General features: G+C 44.5%; 1 protein-coding gene across 1 annotated transcript; it reads right to left on the bottom strand.

Annotated features, from left to right (window-relative positions):
* Positions 1-398: 398 nt before the first annotated feature.
* LOC120027407 lies at positions 399-2,930 on the bottom strand. Its single transcript, XM_038972330.1, has 4 exons — positions 2,912-2,930; positions 2,134-2,248; positions 1,775-1,945; positions 399-1,219 (listed from the first exon to the last, which is right to left on the bottom strand). Exons 2-4 carry the CDS (start codon positions 2,182-2,184, stop codon positions 515-517), a joined length of 927 nt encoding a protein of 308 aa, XP_038828258.1. The 5' UTR covers positions 2,185-2,248; positions 2,912-2,930; the 3' UTR covers positions 399-514.
* Positions 2,931-10,599: the final 7,669 nt, after the last annotated feature.

Genomic DNA, 10,599 nt, shown 5'->3' on the forward strand with positions numbered 1-10,599 from the left:
TTTACAGTATTAGTAATTTGTTACAGATGAGTAAAATGTGCATTAATAACTACAGAATACAGAAGTAAAGTTTAAAATCCCAATGAAAATCATCTTTAAAAAAAATATATGTTAAATGCTTAGTCTAGACTAGAATATTAAATTAAATTACAGGCATATTGTGAATTATACAGTATCTCCATGAGGTACTCTAAACAACGGTCCCCTTCTAAAAGAACCATCTACCTCACAGATGTCATTTATAAGAGCTGATAGCTATAGCCTAGCAGTTATACTGTATACTATATGCACAGAGTGGTTCACTGCTTTGGCAATGTTTCAACACTAGCTGTCAGCCACAAATCACATGTTGCTAGCCTGGCAGCAAGCTATGACTATATGTTTCATGTTTTGGATCTCAGTGTGTTGCAGTAGGAGTGTATATATGTGTGTGTAAAGTGTGTAAGTGCTTGTGTGTGTATGTATGTGTTCGTACGTATGTGTATGGATGTGCTTCACCATCATCTTTGACAATCTACTGTGGAATGTAATAGTCACCATCCCATACATATTTAATAGACCCGAGTTTTCTTTGCAGGTCAGTGCTTACCGACCGTATCACCTGCCTTCGCACCTCGTCATTTACTACTTGCCCAGCATCAAATGTCTCTCCATTGAACAGTTTGCTCAAGCTCTCTGCCTCGGCGCAGTTCCCGTAGGGCCACATCTTAGTTTCCGTTGTCTCAAGGCCAAACAGATTATGACATGATTTGCAAGGATGCATCTCGTTCCCAGTCTTTACATTGAAAGCCTGGCACCTGACATTCGTTGGTAGTTCGAAGGTGTGGTCAAAGTTCTTTCTTTTCTCCTTGGTGTTTGGGTCGTATGTCATCACGGCATTGGATACACGGCAGTTCCAGGTACGCAGACAGGACACAGCAACCATGATCTGTCCTTCTTGCCTCCCATTGCAGGACATGGACACTCCATAGTAACTTCTTTGAACTTCCTTCGTTTGAGAGACACAGATGGTTGAGGAGGTGAACTGGTATTTTCCTAGCACCCGTGCTTCTACACCTGCATTGCTTGTTGTTTGGGGTTTTAGGCTGGGATTTATAAATGAAAGAAATAAATTTGATTGCATTTGATATTTCATTTCGGGGTCCGACATGTATTTGGCGATTTCCTGCAGATTCTTCAGTATGTCGATCTCTTCGTCTGGTCCAAGCAAGGAGACCACCTGGGAGTAGATGACAACAGATGTCAAAAGAGAGGTCAGGTAGAATCCCAAAAAATAAAAAAAAGGTGGCCTGTATATTTCAGAGAAACCTTATTGCTATTCACACAATGATTTACACAAATATATACAGATAGGAGCAGATCAATATATTATGTTAGAGCAGGTCACACACATCTTTTTGTGAATACTTTACAAAAGTTTCTCCGCAATATACTGTCCACCTTTTTTTACAAACGGTAGACATCGTAGGATAGGAATGCCCCTTGTGGGCCGTGGTGTGTATTCATGGATACCAAAGGAAGCCAGGCTTCTCTCTGTGTTTCATAATTTTCCGTCAATTCGCATGAATTGTGTATCTCATAGGAGAAAGCATCCAAGCGAGTAAAACAGAACCCCTCTGTCTCTCTACTGGTATGCTATCTATCTAATGCTGTCTGGTCCAAACGAGTATGACATTGTTGCTGCATATAGCATTTAAGTCATTGAAGGTTTGTCCCTTCTCCGTTGAATTAATACTGTATAATAATAAAAAGCATTCATCAACACAACACTTACCATATCCAGCACAGAGGAGAACGGAGTGCGTTTTGGCAGTTTACATGTGTAACTCTCAAATGGTCTCGGGAAAGTCTCCTCCAATGCAGGCATAAGTTCACCAAGGATATCCTTGGGGGTGAATTGTTGGGGTTTATGAATGAAACCTAAGAAGAAGATGCTGTGGAGAATCTTAGAGACAAACACAGGTTTGCTATGAGAAGAACATATAAAATGATTGTCTATTTGGATGCATAACCCTAATTTCTGGATGGCTCTATCCATCATCCATTCATTCATATTTTTTTAGATAGTTTTTTGCAGGAAAAGAAGATAAACTATCCAATTGCAGATAATGACACCTTCAAATGCATACATACCTCATCCACATGCACCTTACAGTCAGGCTCGTCTTTGCATAGTTGAATCATTACATCGATGATCCTGAAGGCATTTGTTATAAAACTTGCTTCAGCCAATAGAAATTCTTCTGCCCTAAGAAATATATATTTTTTGTCAGTTATGACAGAACAAGATTTTTATTAAATAAATAAGTGTGCAATTATTTAATATATTGAAATATCAAAAGAAGAGTTCATGTTAATGGTGAATATGTTAAGGCTTACTTCTTCTGTTGTTTAGCATCCTGTCATGAGAAAGATGACGTCATAACCATTAAATAGATCACTTGGCCTATACAATAACTGATACTGCTATTATGAAAACTCATTAGAAGGTTCATATTAATTTGAAATTAGCCAAATTATTTACTGAAATAGCTACGTTTTTAAGAGGACTGAGCAAATATAGTAGACTACACCTAATATTTGCATAGACGTGTCTGCGCACGGGGAGAGGCTATTAGGACACTTCTGACCTGCAAAACGACTTAACAAAACATAATACTGACCCTTACCTTATCTAAACCCTGATCCTAACATAATTTTAACCAAATCTGAAATTAAATTTGGTTTCCTTATAGCCTTTTACGTGCGCGCGTTCCTGCGCGTCAAAACTCTTGAATAGATTTCGAGTTGTTTTGGCTAAATCGATAGATGGATACAAGATAGTGTGTTCAATTGTTCATTTTTGCCGTGTAGGCCTATCTTAATTTATTCTTAATTTCTTCTCAACAGACGGTGCAAAAAAGCTACTCACCATTTTTGAGGAAGTTGCAAAGATGAAAATGAAAGTCAAAAGCCAAACAGTCGTTTAGTCACCATCACGTGATTTACAGTAAGAATTCAAGAATTAGATGTGTGCCGACTTTTCATATTTGATTGATGGTTACGCCTTCCGTCCTATAGCCTAATCCAGAATTGATTTTACAGTTCTTACAACAAATTCCTATAATTAGGTTAATGTTGTTTGAGAAACAGCTCTATTGAATAACTTCACTGAGTGTACAAAAAGTTAAGGACACCTTAATTAACCATATGTCAAGTTGGCTGGATGTCATTTGGGTGGTGCATCATTCTTGATACACAAGGGACACTGTTGAGCTTTTTTTTTTAAACAGCAGTGTTATAGTGCTTGACACAAACTGGTGCACCCGTTCAACAGCATTGAAATCTTTTGTCTCGTCCATTCACACTCTGAATGGCACACCTACACAATCCATGTCTCAAGGTTTGAAAATAATTGTTTCACCGGTCTCCTCTCCTTCATCTACACTGATTGAAGTGGATTTAACAAGTGACGTCATTGAAGGGATCATAGCTTTCAACTGGACTACAGGAAAGGAGGACCGAGCACGTGCCCATTCTCATCGACAGGGCTGTAGTGGAGCAGGTTGAGAGCTTCAAGTTCCTTGGTGTCCACATCACCAACAAACTAACACGGTCCAAGCACACCAAGACAGTTGTGAAGAGGGCACGACAAAACCTACTCCCCCTTAGGAAACTGGAAAGATTTGGCATGGGTCCTCAGATCCTCAAAAGGTTCTACAACTGAACCATCGAGAGCATCCTGACTGGTTGCATCACTGCCTGGTATGGCAACTGCTCGGCCTCTGACCGCAAGGCACTACAGAGGGTAGTGCGTAAAGCTTCTTGCCATCCAGGACCTCTATACCAGGCGGTGTCAGAGGAAGGCCCTACAAATTTTCAAAAACTCCAGCCACCCTAGTCATAGACTGTTCTCTCTGCTACCGCACGACAAGAGGTACCGGAGCGCAAAGTCTAGGTCCAAGCTTCTACCCCCAAGCCATAAGACTACTGAACATCTAATCAAATGGCGACCCAGACCTTTCACTGTAAGGTCTACAACTGGTGTATTTGGCGCATGTGACTTATGAGGAGAGGAAGAGTCTTGGTGGTTCCAAACTTCTTCCATTTAAGAATGATGGAGGCCACTGTTTGGTACACTTCCCCAGATCTGTGCTTTGACACAATCCTGTCTCGGAGCTCTAAGACAATTCCTTCGACCTCATGGCTTGGTTTTTGCTCTGACATGCACTGTCAACTGTGGGACCCCTTATATAGTTAGGTGTGTGCTTTTCCAAATCATGTCCAATCAATTGAATTAACCACAGGTGGACTCCAATTAAGTTGTAGAAACATCTCAAGGATGACCAATGGACACAGGATGAACCTGAGCTCAATTTTGAGCCTCATAGCAAAGGGTCTGAATACTTACGGAAATACGTTTTTTTATATTTTATAAATGTACAGAACATTCTGAAAACCTGTTGTCGCTTTGTCATTATGGGGTATTGCGTGTAGATTGATAAGGGGAAAAAGTAATTTAATCGTAACAAAATGGGGAAAAAGTCAAGGGGTCTGAATACTTTCTGAATGCACTGTATAGGAAATAGGGTGTCATTTGGGACGCAACCATCAGTGTAACACATATAACTATCAGTGTAACACATATAACTATCAGTGTAACAGAGCCACAGACTCAGTGATGAGAGGCTTTATAGACCCTGACTGGTGTAAGTAAAATAATTCTAGTGATTAGATGGAGACGTAGTGTTTGATGCTTGATACTAATTACTCCCCAGGTAGCACAAACGTCTGGCCCACTTCTGGTCTGATTCCGGCATGCCGGATCTAAAACTGCGGGCCCTGGTCTGGCAGCCGGATCCGGCCCGAGTCCGAAATTAATGATGGTGTATTATATTAAATGTAGGTAGCAATATTGCAGCTATCAAACAAACTATGAACAACAAACAAAAAAAGAGTGGTAAAGTGGCCTTTACTGGTTCTAACAGCAGACCTATCAGCTTGCTGTTGGAAAAAATATTTCTTTGTAAACTAATTAACAACAGACTTTCAGCATGCTTACAGAGAAGATCACTCAACATGTACTGCACTGACACAAATGTCTGATGATTGGTTGAAAGAAATTAATGATAAGAATATTGTGGGAGCTGTACTGATATATTTCTGGAATTAACCTGTTGTTGAGAAAACACATGTGTTATGGCGTTTTAACCTCTGCCATATCGAGCTACAGAGCTACAGTTGAAGTCGGAAGTTTACATACACTTAGGTTGGAGTCATTAAAACTCGTTTTTCAACCACTCTACACATTTCTTGTTAACAAACTATAGTTTTGGCAAGTCGGTTAGGACATCTACTTTGTGCATGGCACAAGTCATTTTCCCAACAATTTCTTACAGACAGATTATTTCACTTATAATTCAATGTATCACAATTCCAGTGGGTCAGAAGTTAACATACACTAAGCTGACTGTGCCTTTAAACAGTTTGGAAAATTCCAGAAAATTATGTCATGGCTTTAGAAGCTTTTGATCATTTGAGTCAATTGGAGGTGTACCTGTGGATTTATTTCAAGGCCTACCTTCAAACCCAGTGCCTCTTTGCTTGACATCATGGGAAAATCAAAAGAAACCAGCCAAGACCTCAGAAATAAAATTGTAGACCTCCACAAGTTGGGTTCATCCTTGGGAGCAATTTCCAAACGCCTGAAGGTACAACGTTCATCTGTACAAACAATAGTACGCGAGTATAAATTCATGGGACCACGCAGCTGTCATAGCGCTCAGGAAGGAGACGCGTTCTGTCTCCTAGAGATGAAAGTACTTTGGTGCGAAAAGTGCAAATCAATCCCAGAACAGCAGCAAAGGACCTTGTGAAGATGCTGGAGGAAACAGGTACAAAACTATCTATATCAACAGTAAAACGAGTCCTATATCGACATAACCTGAAAGGTCGCTCAGCAAGGAAGAAGCCACTAGTCCAAAACCGGCATAGAAAAGATCTTACTTTTTGGAGAAATCTGGTCCTCTGGTCTGATGAAACAAAAATAGAACTGTATGGCCATAATGACCATCGTTATGTTTGGAGGAAAAAGGGGGAGGCTTGCAAGCCGAAGGACACCATCCCAACCGTGAAGCACGGGGGTGGCAGTATCATGTGTTGGGGGTACTTTGCTGCAAGAGGGATTGGTGCACTTCACAAAATAGATGGCTTCATGAGGAAGGAAAATGATGTGGATATATTGAAGCAACATCTCAAGACGTCAGTCAGGTAGTTAAAGCTTGGTCGCAAATGGGCCTTCCAAATGGACAATGACCCCAAGCATACTTCCAAAGTTGTGACAAAATGGCTTAAGGACAGCAAAGTCAAGGTATTGGAGTGGCCATCACAAAGTCCTGACCTCAATCCTATAGAAAATGTGTGGGCAGAACTGAAAAAGTGTGTGCGAGCAAGGAGGCCTACAAACCTGACTCAGTTACACCAGCTCTGTCAGGAGGAATGGGCCAAAATTCACCCAACTTATTGTGGGAAGCGTGTGAAAGGCTACCCGAAACGTTTTACCCAAGTTAAACAATTTAAAGGCAATAATACCAAATACTAATTGAGTGTATGTAAACTTCTGACACTCTGGGAATGTGATGAAAGAAATAAAAGCTGACATAAATCATTCTTTCCACTATTATTCTGACATTTCACATTCTTAAAATAAAGTGGTGATCCTAACTGACCTAAAACAGGGAATTTTTACTCGGATTAAATGTCAGGAATTGTGAAAAACTGAGTTTAAATGTATTTGGCTAAGGTGTATGTAAACTTCCGACTTCAACTGTATATACATATGAGAGGAGTAATGCAAAATATGTAAACATTATTAAAGTGACTAGTGTCCATTTTTAAAGTGGCCAGTGAAATCCAAGTCTATAAAAATATAGGGCAGCAGCCTCTTATGTGCTAGTGATGGCTATTTAACAGTTTAACAGTCAGCCTTGAGATAGAAGCAGTTTTTTAGTCTCTCGTTCCCAGCTTTGATGCACCTGTACGGACCTCGCCTTCTGGATGATAGCGGGTGAACAGGCAGTGGCTCAGGTGGTTATTGTCCTTGATGATCTTTTTGGCCTTCCTGCGACATCAGGTGAGGTAGGTGTCCTGGAGGACAGGTAGTTTGCCCCTGGTGATGCGCTGGGCAGACCGCACGACACTCTGGAGAGCCCTGCGGTTGTGGGTGGTGCAGTTGCCTTACCAGGCGGTGATACAACCCGACAGGATGCTCTCAATTGTGCATCTGTAGAAGTTTGTGAAGGTTTTAGGTGCCAAGCCAAATTTCTTCAGCCTCCTATTTTCCTGGCACCACACTCCCATCAAATCAATCAAATGTATTTATAAAGCCCTTCTTACATCAGCTGATGTCACAAAGTGCTGTACAGAAACCCAGCCTAAAACCCCAAACAGCAAGCAATGCAGGTGTAGAAGCACGGTGGCTAGGAAAACTCCCTAGAAAGGCCAGAACCTAAGAAGAAAACAGGCTATGAGGGGTGGCCAAGTCCTCTTCTGGCTGTGCCGAGTGGAGATTATAACAGAACATGGCTAAAATGTTCAAATGTTCATAGACGACCAGCAGGGTCAGATAATAATAATCACAGTGGTTGTAGAGGGTGCAACAGGTCAGCACCTCAGGAGTAAATGTCAATTGGCTTTTCATAGCCGATCATTCAGAGTATCTCTACCGCACCTGCTGTCTCTAGAGAGTTTAAAACAGCAGGCCTGGGACAAGGTAGCACGTCCGGTGAACAGGTCAGGGTTCCATAGCCACAGGCAGAACAGTTGAAACTGGAGCAGCAGCACGACCAGGTGGACTGGGGACCAGGTGGACTTGGAGGGGTGCAACTCCCCTCCAAGTCTCCGACCACTACCTTGTATCCTTTTCCCTCTCGCTCTCATCCAACACTTCCCACACTGCCCCTACTCGGATGGTATCGCGCCGTCCCAACCTTCGCTCTCTCTCCCCCGCTACTCTTCCATCCTATCATCTCTTCCCTCTGCTCAAACCTTCTCCAACCTATCTCCTGATTCTGCCTCCTCAACCCTCCTCTCCTCCCTTTCTGCATCCTTTAACTCTCTATGTCCCCTATCCTCCAGGCCGGCTCGGTCCTCCCCTCCTGCTCCGTGGCTCGACGACTCATTACGAGCTCACAGAACAGGGCTCCGGGCAGCCGAGCGGAAATGGAGGAAAACTCGCCTCCCTGCGGACCTGGCATCCTTTCACTCCCTCCTCTCTACATTCTCCTCTTCTGTCTCTGCTGCTAAAGCCACTTTCTACCACTCTAAATTCCAAGCATCTGCCTCTAACCCTAGGAAGCTCTTTGCCACCTTCTCCTCCCTCCTGAATCCCCCCCCCCCCCCTAATCCCTCTCTGCGGATGACTTCGTCAACCATTTTGAAAAGAAGGTCGACGACATCCGATCCTCGTTTGCTAAGTCAAACGACACCGCTGGTTCTGCTCACACTGCCCTACCCTGTGCTTTGACCTCTTTCTCCCCTCTCTCTCCAGATGAAATCTCGCGTCTTGTGACGGCCGGCCGCCCAACAACCTGCCCGCTTGACCCTATCCCCTCCTCTCTTCTCCAGACCATTTCCGGAGACCTTCTCCCTTACCTCACCTCGCTCATCAACTCATCCTTGACCGCTGGCTACGTCCCTTCCGCCTTCAAGAGAGCGAGAGTTGCACCCCTTCTGAAAAAACCTACACTCGATCCCTCCGATGTCAACAACTACAGACCAGTATCCCTTCTTTCTTTTCTCTCCAAAACTCTTGAACGTGCCGTCCTTGGCCAGCTCTCCTGCTATCTCTCTCAGAATGACCTTCTTGATCCAAATCAGTCAGGTTTCAAGACTAGTCATTCAACTGAGACTGCTCTTCTCTGTGTCACGGAGGCGCTCCGCACTGCTAAAGCTAACTCTCTCTCCTCTGCTCTCATCCTTCTAGACCTATCGGCTGCCTTTGATACTGTGAACCATCAGATCCTCCTCTCCACCCTCTCCGAGTTGGGCATCTCCGGCGCGGCCCACGCTTGGATTGCGTCCTACCTGACAGGTCGCTCCTACCAGGTGGCGTGGCGAGAATCTGTCTCCGCACCACGTGCTCTCACCACTGGTGTCCCCCAGGGCTCTGTTCTAGGCCCTCTCCTATTCTCGCTATACACCAAGTCACTTGGCTCTGTCATATCCTCACATGGTCTCTCCTATCATTGCTATGCAGACGACACACAATTAATCTTCTCCTTTCCCCCTTCTGATAACCAGGTGGCGAATCGCATCTCTGCATGTCTGGCAGACATATCAGTGTGGATGACGGATCACCACCTCAAGCTGAACCTCGGCAAGACGGAGCTGCTCTTCCTCCCGGGGAAGGACTGCCCGTTCCATGATCTCGCCATCACGGTTGACAACTCCATTGTGTCCTCCTCCCAGAGTGCTAAGAACCTTGGCGTGATCCTGGACAACACCCTGTCGTTCTCAACTAACATCAAGGCGGTGACCCGTTCCTGTAGGTTCATGCTCTACAACATTCGCAGAGTACGACCCTGCCTCACACAGGAAGCGGCGCAGGTCCTAATCCAGGCACTTGTCATCTCCCGTCTGGATTACTGCAACTCGCTGTTGGCTGGGCTCCCTGCCTGTGCCATTAAACCCCTACAACTCATCCAGAACGCTGCAGCCCATCTGGTGTTCAACCTTCCCAAGTTCTCTCACGTCACCCCGCTCCTCCGCTCTCTCCACTGGCTTCCAGTTGAAGCTCGCATCCGCTACAAGACCATGGTGCTTGCCTACGGAGCTGTGAGGGGAACGGCACCTCTGTACCTTCGGGCTCTGATCAGGCCCTACACCCAAACAAGGGCACTGCGTTCATCCACCTCTGGCCTGCTCGCCTCCCTACCTCTGAGGAAGTACAGCTCCCGCTCAGCCCAGTCAAAACTGTTCGCTGCTCTGGCACCCCAATGGTGGAACAAACTCCCCCACGACGCCAGGTCAGCGGAGTCAATCACCACCTTCCGGAAACACCTGAAACACTCTTTAAGGAATACCTAGGATAGGATAAAGTAATCCTTCTAACCCCCCCCCCCCCCCCCCCCTTAAAAGAGTTAGATGCACTATTGTAAAGTGGTTGTTCCACTGGATATCATAAGGTGAATGCACCAACTTGTAAGTCGCTCTGGATAAGAGCGTCTGCTAAATGACTTAAATGTAAATGTAAATGTGGGGACAGCAAGGAGTCATCAGGCCAGGTAGTCCTGAGGCATGGTCCTTGCTTGGGCTCAGGTCCTCAGAGAGAGAGAGAAAAAAAGAGAGACAATTAGAGAGAGCATACTTCAATTCACACAGGACACCGAATAAGACAGGAGAAATACTCCAGATATAACAGATGACCCTAGCCCCCCGACACAAACTACTGCAGCATAAATACTTGAGGCTGAGACACTGTGGCCCCGTCCGACGATACCCCTGGAGAGGGCCGCCAAACAGGCAGGATATAACCCCACCCACTTTGCCAAAGCACAGGCCCCACACCACTAGAGGGATGTGTTCAACCACCAACTTACTATCCTGAGACAAGTATAGCCC

The sequence above is a fragment of the Salvelinus namaycush genome, chromosome 32, assembly GCF_016432855.1.
Source record: "Salvelinus namaycush isolate Seneca chromosome 32, SaNama_1.0, whole genome shotgun sequence".
In the NCBI taxonomy this organism is placed as follows: Eukaryota; Metazoa; Chordata; class Actinopteri; order Salmoniformes; family Salmonidae; genus Salvelinus; species Salvelinus namaycush.

Bases quoted from the DNA above. Each gene is read 5' to 3' on its own strand.
- LOC120027407 (XM_038972330.1), bottom strand. From the start codon at position 2,184: ATGATTCAACTATGCAAAGACGAGCCTGACTGTAAGGTGCATGTGGAT. The intron at 1,946-2,133 runs GTATGTATGCAT...TTTGTCTCTAAG, and splicing joins GTAAGGTGCATGTGGATGAG to ATTCTCCACAGCATCTTCTT. The intron at 1,220-1,774 runs GTAAGTGTTGTG...ATCTACTCCCAG, and splicing joins TCTCCTCTGTGCTGGATATG to GTGGTCTCCTTGCTTGGACC.